The sequence below is a fragment of the Uloborus diversus genome, chromosome 4 (genome assembly GCF_026930045.1).
Source record: "Uloborus diversus isolate 005 chromosome 4, Udiv.v.3.1, whole genome shotgun sequence".
Taxonomy (NCBI): domain Eukaryota; kingdom Metazoa; phylum Arthropoda; class Arachnida; order Araneae; family Uloboridae; genus Uloborus; species Uloborus diversus.
This window is the reverse complement of record NC_072734.1, coordinates 103,495,661-103,509,657: the sequence shown is the minus strand read 5'-3', so window position 1 is coordinate 103,509,657 and position 13,997 is coordinate 103,495,661. Positions and strand designations below refer to the sequence as shown.

Here is a 13,997-nt window from a genome sequence, read left to right as displayed (position 1 = left end):
AGCATTTGTAACAGTTTTATGTTGCCAGTTTCTTAAAAAAATTAATCCGTAACGTGCAAAAAATTGATTATTTTTAAATAGAAAATAAAAGCATCAGATTTTACTAACTATTTGAAAGTTTTTGAAAGCATCAAATTTTTACAAATTATTTAATAAAGGTATTGGAGATCTTCAAGTCTGATCGTTATCAAAAAGACAGAAAAAACCTATTTATTACTCTCAGCTGGCAACTCGATAAATGCATAATTTATTTTATTACTTTTTTTTGCAGCCAACAAATTTATTTATTAATTTCTAGTGTTGAATTTACGACAGACTCTAACACAAGCTATTGTGGAATAATGAAAAATATTTGTAGGAAATTTTCAACTACATTATTTGATCATATAATGTGCGCAATAAAAGTACGAATAATTGAAATCAAATGTTAAATGCATGTTTTTTCATAACACTCAGCCAGACAGTTGGGATCTAATGTATTTTTGCGATCGCAAATAAAGTTATAAGTCTTGTAAGTAGTGCAAGGTGTCGTTTGCATTAAAAAATTTAAACATATCCTCAATGTGCTATAATCAAGTTCTATTATAAATACATAATCTTATTCTGTAGGGTTAACCAATGCTATTTTAATCAGGGTTCGCTGATATATATCACGATATATATCCCATATTTATTTTTTGAAAATATCATGATATTTTCGATATTTATTTTTTCAACTGCAGTATTTTCAATATAAAAATAATATTAATCATAGTAATATTGATCATTTATTATTAAAGATAACCAAAAAGTTATGTACTATATTTTTGTGCTGTATTGATGCATTATTAATATAACAAAGTAATTTAATTTTCCTTTTTTATTTACATTCTTAAAATTATTAGTAATGTAACAATTTTAATTCATATTAAAGTGCCTCTTTAATGTTACACATTGGTCAGAAGAAGAAAAATGTCCTATGACTGTGCACCAACTAAAGAATATTTCTTTTTGTTTATGAATTATATAACTTTGTAAATGTAGCTAACGGATAAAAAATGAATGAAACAGCTAATGCTAAATCTACTCCATTAAAATTGATAAAAATATAAAATGAAAAATAGATATAAATAATGAAAGAAACCTCTTAGTTTTAAGTCAACATAGTGTAGTAACAATAAAAAAGAATATATTGAGGATGCATTTATTATATTGAAGACTTTAGTTTGTGTTGATTGAAAATATCGGATATGTATCAAAATATACGATATGTATCAAAATATTGGATATTTTCGATATTTTGAAAAATATATTTTCGAACCCTGATTTTATTACAGTACAGTCTCGAAAGTTAGAGGTTCTGCTTTCTCTAATGTACTTCTTTTTTTTTAGTAGCTAAAAATTTGATTTTCATTAAAATCTGACAATAAAAATATTTTGTTGCTGTAAAACTTATTGACTACGTTCAGTCAATAATAAAAGATATCGAGAAAAAATAAGATTAAAATTCGTCTGAAAGTAATTGAAAGGAAATTTATGTTGAAGTTTGAATGATAATCTTTTTCGTAAAGACATTTTCCTTTTAATGATGCAAGGAAGTAAAAGGTGCTCTTCCTTATGTTTTCCAAGCTGTGTGTAAATTTTAAGGTACAATTAAAACGTCAAGTGTAAATTTAAAACTGAATAATCCGAGTTTTCAGTAATCCAAGGTGAGATGAGCCCCAATTACCTCGGATTTTCGAGACTCCACTGTACTTTCTTTAGAAATTTGTTTTTATATGAAAGGCACATCACAAATAAACCTTAGCTCATTAAGAATGTAATTGTTCCTATTTTCTTTTTTTTTCTTTTGTATTAACCATTTAGGAGCGGTTCTTGAAGCAAAACTGATGGATCTTTCTTAAAATATACATTTCTTCGATCATGCATAACAGTTCTGATTATGTTGTTCTAAATATTATATGAAGTAAAGTGAATTTCTGAAGTATGGAAATAACAAAATGTGACACTACTCAGTGTAATAGTATTGCATCGGTTTTTAGTAGTTTCTGTGGCTGTCACCTTTGGAAACAACCATTTTCTGAAAGTTTCCTCAAAATTATTTTGTTATTCATTATTCAGTGTATGAAAATAGCCTTAATTTGATTGAAATATGCGTAAAAATTGGTCTTCAGTTTGATAAAATTGACTCTTTATATTTTGTTGTGAAATTATATATTATACTTCCAGTTAATAATCCTTTAGCGCTTTATTAATGCTCAGTCTGAAGTTTAAAGAGAGAAAACAGAAATGTAGTCCTTTGTTCCTTTATTCACCCTTTGTGCTACAGTACTTCAAAAACGTTTCTGCACTAGTCTTATAAAAAGTACAATTTATCATTGTGCACATTTTTACTTATTTACTTGTAGTGGTGGCCTTTCCTGCCTTAGCTCACATCGTTTGCATTGAAAAAGTTGTTACTTGTAGCCGTAAAACATACCTGAAATTTTTTATTTCTTATTGCCAACAGGGCCTAGTTTTACTACCATTTCTCGATACCTTCTCAAAAATTTGATTTTAAAATCATTGTTTTCCCAAAAATCTAGTAATAAAATCTGCAGCTTCACAAACACATTGAAAATCGGCTCACAAAACAATATTAAAAAATTGAAAATTTAACCTTTGCATTTTAAAAAAGAAAACTTGTTTTTCTGTTTAAAATACAGTTTATACTCATAAAATAAAATGCTGAGATCATTTATATGAACAATTGTTAGGCAACAAATTTTTCATAGCATTTTAACTCATTTTTAACTGTTTTACCAAAGTGCATGAAATGCAATCCTTTAGCATCAGTTTTGGGGGGCTAGTTTGGTGATTTCCTGAATTATACATAGTACAAAGCCTATTGTGCTGAGATACAATGGTATTTTCCCTAGCTCTTAGGTTTTTAGTTTAAGGACTAAACATTTCCCCCGTATGAATTCTTTTTCTTTCTGTCACTGAGTTAAAATATTTTAGCATAGACTTATCTATTTCAAACCTGATGTAGTTCTTATTTAATTACGTTATTTTTCTTAATAATTATCCAACTTATTATTTTAGCAACAGGATGAGTAAAAGCAGTTTGGAAGCGGCTGCTGAAGCAGCTGCAAGAGTCAATGCAATGCTTATCGCCAAAGGGAAGTTAAAAATTTCCCCTTCTCAGATCAAGCCTAAAGTAAGTAAAATTTTAATTAATATGTTTTTGATCTGATTACAGATGCATGTGGTATATTGCTTTAGATCTTTATTACAGCTGGTAAGTTATGTAGTTTATAAGTTTTATTTTCCTGATCACAATATTTTTATAATTTGTCCTTTGCTTAAAATTAATTAAATTTTACTTATTCAACATAAACAACTACAGGGTGGCGACAGATCAGGGAAAAGTCACAGAACTTTATTAATCGGGGAATTTTGAAAAAATAACAAAAATTCCGAGAAAATTATCAAGTGAAGATTTTTTTTTTTTTTTTTTGCTTTGTAAAATTAAGTACCCTAATTCCCTTTGTATTTTCCACCATTTATCTGTTTAAAAAAGTAAAATTAATAAGGCGATTATATACTGTCAGCTTCTTTGTTCATATTTTTTCCTCAACATCAAAATAACAAATCTTAACTTATTAACCACAGGGAAAGGTGGGGATAAACTTCCCAAGATTACTTTTGTGTCTGTAAAGTTTATTTTACGTAACTTGAATTTTCCTTTCACACATTCCATGCTACGTAAAATAAACAACCCTACAGGCAAAGAGAAATCCGTCATTAATGCCTAACCTTTTTTGCCTTTACTTGTAGTCTTTAAGTAATTAGCATACTGTAATCACGATTTTAAGAAGAAATCTTTGTTTTTTAAATTAATACTAATAAAAGTTTAAGGGTTATTACTTTTTCGCATTTTTAATTTAATTGCAAAAATTGATTTTTAAATCAAAATCAACTTTGCTTTTTGCCATTGTTTTATTGCTGTTGCCTCAGATTATATCATTACTAAGGGTTTTTTCAGACTTTAAAAATTCTTTTATTTTGAAACCAAGTTACATACATATATATTTTGAAATTAATTGATTGTCTTTTTGCATTTCAATGTTGTTTTTAACAAATGTAATCTAAGATTTTTTGCAACAAATAATGAAATCATTTGAAATTGAGTTACTTTGGGCACATAAGTAAATATTGTATTTATTTATTGTTAAAATACTGTATTCATTAATTAAAACTAAGTTCTTGATTAGAGAATAGCTCAATATGACTGGTTGTTAAAAGGTTTCTATTTGTTTTATATGTCTATTATTTACGTAAGTAAAACTACATTACTTCTATACTTTCGTTACCACTTGTTATTCTTGCAGCAATAATTATATTGCTTCAAATTTTGTTCAAGATTATTTCCATATAAGCTTTTTAGTTTTATCATGATTAGATATGTCTTTAAGAGTGTTTATAATAATTTCTTAGAATTCTTATGCTAACTGGTTACTGGAAGTAAAGTATTTGTTTTAGATTTCCTATAATATTTCCCTGTAGATAATTTAATGTACTATTTTTTATTTTTATTTTTTAGAGCATCTTTTCAAAATGCATTCTTTATTAACAGCTTAAAACATTTTAAACATTGCATTTTATTTAATATTCAATGGTTTTCAAGTAGGGGAAAGAAAGGAAACCATTATCATTGGTAATGCAAATCAAGGAAATTTGGTGAACTCAATCAGGGAAAATTCAGGGAAGTGTTTTCATAGTTTCTGTAGCCACCTGAACTATTTAAGAAATTTAGAAAAAAATATTAAAAAAGTAATAAAATTTTCTCATTTTTATGTTTTTGGAGCTTCAACTTCGAAAAATTGCCAGGCCTGTAATATTACCAAAGATTTTCCACAATCACATTTTTAAGATTCAGATTTCAAAATATTTCCAGTTGAAGACACTCAAACCTTCATTATCCTACTCCAGCCAAAGATAGTCTAAAATTAAGTTTTCAGAACTTCAGTTACAAAATTTTTCAGGAGAGAGCTCTCAAAACTCTTTCTCTACTATCTTCAAAGATAATCTACTAGTAGGTTTTTAGAACTTCAATTTCTTAAAATTTCCGGGGATAGTCCTTGATTCCTATCCCACTAACATTGCCAAAGGTAACCTATACTGACATTTTTTTAAGACTTCAATTTAAAAAAAGTAAATAGGAGGAGGGACCCCAAATCTTTCCTTCCTATAAAGTCACCAATAATCGTCTGAAACAATGCTTTTAGTGCGGCTATTTTGAAAAACTTCCGGGGAAGAACCTTCCTTTCTGTGTGAATATTATACTTACGACAAGGTTCATATTGCTAACACAAACTAGAAATATGCAATTCTCTGACATGATGTGTTCAAATTCTAATAATGACCCCCTCCTTAAACAGAACTTAGACCTGCTCTCTTCCTCTACCTCTGCATAAATATATGTTTAAAAAAACCGAGAGGCCGCTAAATTCACTAACCTTGGCTGTCCCTTAAGGGGGTTAAAACCTGTTATATGTTAAATAACAGGGCCCCTTAATTAGTTAACCTATAGAGAGACCTGCTTCAAGGGCTGCCAGTTTGAAAAGCACAGAGCGGCTTCACATTCAAATGCACCTCTGCTTCAACCTGAATATTACACAAAGAGAAAAACAAGTAAACTTATTGCAAGTTTTTAAAAACCATAAGAATAAAAATCCACAATTAAGTGCTCATATTTGGAATAGTGAAGATTGTAATATTGTTTTACTATTTTTAAAAAGTGATATTGTTGTTAATATTTCTGAAAATATAATCTTTCTTATTTTTGCTTATTTTAGTCTTATATTTAGTTGTGTGATTGTTTCTGTCTGTTTTAGACTGGAAATAATTTGCTTAGTAGAGCTAAAATCAGTGATTTGATTACTGCAGAGGTAGACATAAATGATGCACCCATTAGTGCAAGAAATTTGTTAACTAGAGGTCATAAGCAAGAAGAAGTAAGCTATTTCAACTAATGAATTATTTAATTTCTAGTATTTAATATTCTGCTTAATTTCTCAGCTAATAAATAAGTTCTACATTTCTTAATATGATGTGCAATTTTTTAAGACTGAAAACAAATTTTTCATTTTTTAACACTTGATGTATTAAGTATTGTCTGATCAGTGTGTTAGCTGATGGAAGTCACATTGGTACGTTTTGGGGCTTTTTTTTTTGAGCCATCACGATTGCTTATTGTTCTCACTTGACTGTTTTGAATTCCTATCATTTTATTTTCCCACCAGCACCACCGTCGCGTCGGACGGCCTCAGGATGCTGCTCCTCTTGCGAAAACCATCTCCAGGTTACGTCCATATCCTACACACACACGCATACACATACACACACTCATGCCTGAACACAAACACACACTCCTACTCACTCACACATGGCTGCACACAGACACAAACACATATGCCTACATACACAAACGCCTACACACACAGCACTGCATACACAACACACACGCATATTCATACACACACACGCTCGTGATTGCGAAAAACATGATTTGAATTCAAGATGCCAAAAATTCAAATTACTTATTTTTTTTTTTTTTTTTTTGTCATGGTTGCCAAATTTTTTAGCCAGACTAGAAGTGGCATTATTTATCAAAGCAATAGGCTTATCCTTTTCATCACTGGCACTGGTAAAATCCCACACAAAAATATGTCTTCATACTTTAAAAATTTGTAAAGCATCCATACCAAGTTTTTATCTGTAAATCCAATGTAACTTTTGTGAATTTTTTTCAAGAACAAAAAGCGAAAAAAAAAAGAAATTCTTAAATTAAAAACTTGCATTTCCAGCAATTATAAAAAGTTTTGAAAAATATTCAAATAACTTTTGATCAAGAAGTTGAGCCTTTTTTTCCCCCTGAAAATAATAAAAAACAATTTCTGTGACCAAAAACATGGTCTAGAATGTTGTCGAGATCGACTGACAACAGGTCGGGATCGACCAGTTAATCGCAATCAATGGGTTACTTATCGCTGATTTATCATATGTGAAGAATAGTTTTTCTTACAGGTCAAAAAAGGGGCAGGATGTCTCCTGATAAAAGGGAACTGTAATTCAATTAAAAGGGCACTTTTTCAAAAGAATTTTCTCTGAAAAACTGAGCTTTTGTACATCTGTTTGCATATTAAGTGCATACAAATGCCAAGTATTTTCAATAGTAATTGTTTTATTTATATAGATTTCAAAAGCAATTGAAAAATCATGTCTTTGAAGTATGATCAAGTATTATAAAAGTTAGAGCTCAGCCCCCCCCCCCCCCCAAAAAAAAAAAAACACCTGTGAGAAATACTATAAATATTTTTATGATTTACCATGTTAAAATTAACGTCGCCCACCCCCACTTCCTGATTTCTCTGCAAAACAACTGTGATTTAAAAACCTGCCCCCTAATGAGTTTCAATTATATATTTATGGAATTTAGGATCAGAATTTAGCCGAAGAAAATTAGTCATTCAAAAACTATTTTCTGGCCTATAGGAGGATTGACCTAATGACCTTTATGAGTCATTCCACGTCAACTGACCTAATTTTGCATATCATCCCTACTCGACCATCTCCGATTTTGATGAAATTTTAAAGAGGCACAGAGATACCTTTGAAACTAACCTATGCAAATTTTCAGCTTCCTAGATCCAAATCCTGAGATTCTAGGATCTCCGAAAAATGTGATCCAAAATGGCGTATCAGCTTTTTGTGTTAAAATGCCAAGCTTAGGCGAAGGAGAGCAAATTTCATCACACTGGAAGCCTGAAATTTCAGGCATTTCAAGTACGTTTGGCCGTTTATATATTCAAGTATTTTTGCAAATTTTTTTCCTGGATTTTAGGTTGTCATAAAATCTGAACAAAAATTATTTAAAAGCTCATGATTTGTGATTCCATTGTAAAAATACTTGTTTTTCAATGGGTTACAGTTGCAGAGCTTAAATATCTATTTTGTGAAAGATATTGACATCCAAATTTGCTATCAAAACCGTTCAAGTGAAAAATAGCCTATTTTCAAAACGCTATAGCTCAAGTTGTCACCTCTCATCTCCTTTTCGTTAAAACCATTAGAAAGAATAGATTTTTTCCTTTCAAAATAAGTTGTTTCTTTGATGGTATTCTTTCGTTCAAGTATTAAAAAAATGAACTTAAAATTTGAACAGTCTTAACGAATTGCAATGTTTAAGAGTTAAATTTTATCACACTGGAAGCCTGAAATTTTTGGGGCTTAAAGTACTTTTGGTTGTCAATAAGTTGTAATATTTTTATGAATTTGAGTTCATTAACTTTTATGTAGTACGCATGCAAAGTTGCAAGAAAAACATAGTGGAGAAACTTTTTCCTAGATCTTAGAATGTCATAAATTCTGAACAAGACTGATTCAAAAGCTGGTAGTACTTTGTAATTCTACTGTCAATATACATGCTTTTTATGGATTGTAATTGCAGAGCATAAATATTGATTTACTAATAAATATTGGCCGGCAAAGTGGCTGTCAAAATCGTTCACATGAAAAATATCCTATTTTTAGTGCGCTGTAGGTCAAGTTTGTCACCTTGCATCTTCTTTTTGTTGGTACCACTAGAAATAACATATCTTTTCCTATAAAAATAGTTCTTTTTTACTATTGTGTTCTTTCAGATGAGCGTAAAAAATATGAGCTTGAAATACTATTTGTCGTTCTCTAGAAAATCTCGTTCTACAATAAACTGTTACAAATCAAAAATTGTTTTTTATTTATCCTTTAAAAATATACTTTACAAATGAAATATGATAGAAATAGGAAATTATCTTATTCTGTCTGATGTATCAGTCTGCTTCCAGAACAGGATATTTTTCTGTTTCTATCAAATTTAATTTGCAAAAGAACTTTTTGAAAGAGAATTAAAAACCTATCATTGACTAATAACAGTTGCAAAATCTCAATTCGTCGGTGTCCACGGCATTCACCATTCTTTAATTATTGTAGAACGAGTCTTTTTTACAAACGACAAACAGTATTTCAAGCTCTTTTTTTTTAATCTCTTATCTCAAAGAACACCATCGTTAAGAAAAACTTTTTATAAGAAAAATATGTTCTTTCTAATGGTGCCAACGAAAGGAAGATGCAAGGTGACAAACTTGACCTACAGCGCATTAAAAATTGGCTATTTTTCATGTGAACGATTTTGACAGCCACTTCGGATGCCAATATATTTTAGAAAATCAATATTTAGGCTCTGCAACCATAATCCATTAAAAACATGTATATTGACAATAGAATTACAATGTACAAGCTTTTGAATCATTTTTGTTCAGAATTTATGATATTCTAAAATTCAGGAAACATTTCCTCCACTGAGTTTTTCTTGAGACTTTGCATGTGTGCTACATAAAAGTTAATGAGCTCAATTTCAAAAAATACTAGAATTTATGGATAACCAAAAATACTTTAAGCCCCTAAGATTTCAGGCTCCCAGTGTGATAAAATTTTCTGCAACCTGCTCTTAAACATTGTAATTCGTTACGACACTCCGAATTTTAAGCTCATTTTTTTATCCTTAAACGAAAGAACACCATCGAAGAAAAAACTTTTTTTGAGAGGAAAAAATCTGTTCTATAATGGTTTTAACAAAAAGGAGATGCGATGTGACAAACTTGAGCTATAAAATTGAAAATAGGCTCTTTTTCACTTGAATGGATTTGATAGCCACTTTGGATGTCAATATCTTTTTGCTACACAAAGTCTGACAGGCTCAAATTCGCAAAATTACTTGAATATATTTACGGCCAAACGTACTTGGAACACCTATAATTTCGGGCTTCCAGTGTGATAAAATTTTCTCTAAACTTCGTCTGGCACAAAAATCTGATATGCCATTTTGGATCACATTTTTCGAAGATCCTAGATCCTCAGGATTTGGATCTAGGAAGCTGAAAAATTGCATAGGTTAGTTTCAAAGGCATCTCTGTGCCTCAATAAAATTTCATCGAAATCGGAGATGGTCGAGTGGGGACCAAAAGGTCACTTGACATAAAATGACTCTTATGTTATTAGCAGGATGCTCTTACCAACTAAGCTAATGGGCCTCTGCCTCGGCATGCTATAAACTAAAGTATTGCTTAATAAAGCAACAAAATTGAAATAGATGCTTCAATTTTGTTAAAATATTTTTTTTTTAATTTGTACTGTAATTTATTATGTTATAAGTAATGTCTTGTTTCAACAAAAACAGAACTGTAGATCTGAATACTGCAATGAGATTAGATCATATCTTCATGGAACTGTGGAACAGAATTCTGCTAAAAAAAGTCATCAAAACGATTTTTTTTTTGTCCTTAGAGGTTTGATCTCACAATCTTTGCATTATAAGCAACTGCACCAATGACTCTACTGTTTGGGATGCTAAGCTATGCATTGAAGCAGTGTGTAATAAAAAACTGAATAAATCTTTTTTTGACAAAACAACCAAAATGTTCTACATTCAGTGTGCATTGTCTCCCATATCTCATTCAGGATGATTATCGACTCTGGGGATACCTGAAGTCAACAGTCTACGGCGATCAATCAACATCAATAAAGATGCTAAAATATAACATCCAATGCCAATGTTTTAAAATATTTTTTTTTTTTTGTGGTTACAATTAAGCCCCATGTCATTTCAAGTATGTGTATCAATGTTTACCTATCTTACATACATCATTTCGTATGTTTTTAATTTTTCAAATTTGTACCCATTTTCTGATCACCTAGTTCATATTTAGACACTACATAATCAGAAATTACATAATTAATTCAAAAATTTTAGATATGCAAGCTAAGTGGTGCTGCAATATCAACTAGGGGCAGATATATGACACCTGAGGAAAGACAAAGTATTGCTACTCCTGAGTATGTTCTCATATCTTTTATCTATTTTAAATAATAGACATTTAAAATTAGATAATTAATTGAAATGTTGATTTAGGTGCCGTCCTTTATATTTAAATGTTCAAGCTACGACTCATGTTGCTGTTAAAGGTATGAGACGTATCTAGATTTTTTTTAAAAACTATATACAATGAAATTTTCATTAATTTCAATGTGTTTTCATCGTTTGGTGATTGCTATTAACAATGGACATTTTTCTTTCCAGCTATTTTTTAACTTTAGTACTAAATATTGTAAATTAAACCAACCTTTTATGTGCTTACATTGTGTTAGCATATTTTCTTTCTAACAGTTTTGAATCCACATTAGAAATGGAGAAGAGTTTCCGAACCTAGTGTTCTTGGGTTTTTCATTCCTAAATTTCTTTTCACTAACTGATTTTGCATAGGTACATATTTTATTGACTGAGAATTTCAGTCTTCTCATCATGTGCAAAGCTTCAGGAATTTTTCAAAAAGGGATTCTCAGCAGGACTTTCTGATAGTTAGTAAAAAATACCCCTCCCTCCTCCACTTCCAATTATCATTCAATGATTAAAAAGTTGCTTAAAAGTTGAAGACTTATTCAATATTTGTCAACTTTTAAAGTATTAATATTTTTAATGTATCGATGCTTAAAGTGGAAAATAAGCTTTGTTCCAAATTTACAAGAAAACATCCATGAGAAGGGCATCGTTGTTAATGCACAAATGCAATAGGCAAGCCAGATGTTTATTTATGCTAAACCCAAAACTATTAAACTTGAAGCAGATGAATCACTTTGAGCTAAAAACAACCAAATTTTATTGAAGTGGATGCAACCCAATTGCTTTAAAATTGGAACTTATGCATTTAAAGAGTATGGCTGTAATATTTCCAAATACTATTGAATTGCAATTAAAAGGCTGAAATTATTGTCTCCAGCTAAAACATATAGGTCATCTATGATAACAGGATTTTTTTTTTTTTTTATGTCACTCTGATAAATCTCTCTGCGGTCATAGACTAGAAAAACTTGTAAAGAAGAATTTGTTTCTGAAGAGATTCCATAAATATGAAATCAACATCTAAAAGTCATTTAAATGCATGTAACAAAGCATGTAATTGCAGAAAACGGTTAATGCAATTCAATCAATTTTTTTTCTTGAATGCAGTGCTGCAATTAACAATTGGTTTGCTATTGTTTTTTGGAGCTGAGTACTAATTATTTTACTTTAACCTAAATAGGTAGGAGCAACTTTTTGAAATGGGAAAGTGATGAAAATCTTTTTCGTATATTTAGTCGCAGAACTTAATTTGTATCTTTCTCAACAATCAAGAGAGTACACACTAATTAACAGACAAGATTGTATGTAATTTAACTTATTTGGTTAGTGCAAAAAAAAAAATATTCTGGTTTTCAGAATAAAAAGAAAATCTGTTTCCCTATATTTTTTTTAATATTAATAATAATAATAAATTTTAAAAACCTTCAAGCAGAAGTATTTTTTCTATTCAAGTTGATTCATAAATTCCTCTGATATGAATTCTATGCTCTTGCAATGATGCTGAAATAAAATTAAAACATTAAATATTTCCCTCTGAATTTTCTGTATCAAAACCAGAAAATTATAGCATGGGAAATTAAATTAAAATAGAATTAGTTCTATTCAAAAATTTGTTTACAGCTGTATTTTTTCATCTTCTTTCTTTTTGCTTTTATTGTATCATTAATCATTTCCTCTGCCATTTATTGTTAATTTTTAATCAGTTATATTGATTTCTTTTGAAGAAGTATGTATTGAACTTAACATTGTATCATATCATTTATTATAGATGCTATAAACCAAATCCAAGAAATACTAAATCAGCACATTCTTGCTTCTGGTGTTCCAAAAAGCCCTACTGTTGGTGTTGTGACTTATCCTAATTCTAGTTTAAATTGTTCCTCTGGGGCTCATCTACCAGTACAGCCAAATCACATTCCATCTGGCGTGAGTAAAAAGCTAGTTTAAAATGTGCATTCTTTTAGAGTTTGAAGTAACACTAAATGACATTTAGTAGTATCATTAACATTGTTCATGTTAAGCATATTTATTGAAACACAAATATTAATTATTAATGTTAAAATTAATTTGTAACCTTGAAAAGAAAAAAAATATTCAGAATACTGCTTAGCTTAGTTATGCTGTTAAAAACAAAATTTAAAAAAAAAATATGAATCCCTGCAATGATCATTGTTTAACTATTTCTTTATACTTCTGTTTCAGTCACATTTTGTGCAAGATAAAGTATTTATTGGTTTAGAACAAGCACCTTCAGATTATCCTGTGAGAGAAAAAATATTTGGGCCAAATGTAAGTCTTAGGTTGTGTTTCGTTGTTACTGGTAATAAATTGGATGAGATTATGTGCTAGTTATTTTTTAAATCATTTTGTTTTTAGGGTTCTTTTTTGCAACACATTCGCACTGAAACTGGTGCAACTGTAACATTGAGAGGTAAAGGATCTGGGTTTATTGAACCAACTTCTGGAAGAGAAGCATTTGAACCATTGTATATTCACATCACGTAAGAGTTTTTACCCTTTTATATTTGGATTGCATTCTTTGTCTGAAAGCTTCATTGGTTCTCTTTGATTTTATAGATAATTTTTTTCTGGTTTTAGAAGCATTGAACTTCACAAAGTATCAAATACAGAGCAATTTGTTGTTTTAAATAACTAAAAAATAATATAAATGAACAATTATCATATAACCTTTGTGCTACAATATCATTAAAGTGAAATGACAACGTAAATGAAGCATAAATTTTGAAGAAAAATAAAAATAAAGCACAAATTTTTTCAAAATTTGTGCTTTATTTACATTGGCTTTTCACTTTAATCATACAAAATAATATGATACTTGGTTTGCAAGTTTTATGTAGAAAATTTAAAATAAAATCTTTCTGTTGGATGCAAAAGTGAACCCTTCATAAAACAACAAAACATCTCATTACAAAAACACTTTCTTTTCTAAAACTATTACTGCCTTACAAAATTGTTTGTACTTCTACAAAGATAATTACAAGTTAACAAAAAAGATTTTTTGTCAAGGTTTTGTGTG

The 13,997-nt window shown here is 29.6% G+C and overlaps 1 protein-coding gene across 3 annotated transcripts in view; it reads left to right on the top strand.

The window, feature by feature from the left end:
* Positions 1–285: 285 nt before the first annotated feature.
* The window catches only part of LOC129221567 (KH homology domain-containing protein 4-like), a 39,202-nt gene continuing 25,490 nt past the window's right edge, over positions 286–13,997 (top strand). For 2 of the 3 annotated variants that reach the window (XR_008580528.1, XM_054856068.1), the window contains exons 1-8: positions 286–511; positions 3,064–3,178; positions 5,859–5,978; positions 10,814–10,896; positions 10,973–11,025; positions 12,729–12,886; positions 13,163–13,249; positions 13,337–13,461. Coding sequence is in view for 2 of the 3 variants with exons in the window: in XM_054856068.1 (XP_054712043.1) it covers positions 3,071–3,178; positions 5,859–5,978; positions 10,814–10,896; positions 10,973–11,025; positions 12,729–12,886; positions 13,163–13,249; positions 13,337–13,461 (734 nt within the window). In the remaining variant the exon portion in view is untranslated. The remainder of the gene's footprint in view (positions 512–3,063; positions 3,179–5,858; positions 5,979–10,813; positions 10,897–10,972; positions 11,026–12,728; positions 12,887–13,162; positions 13,250–13,336; positions 13,462–13,997) is intronic. The other variant, XM_054856069.1, reaches the window with a different exon arrangement.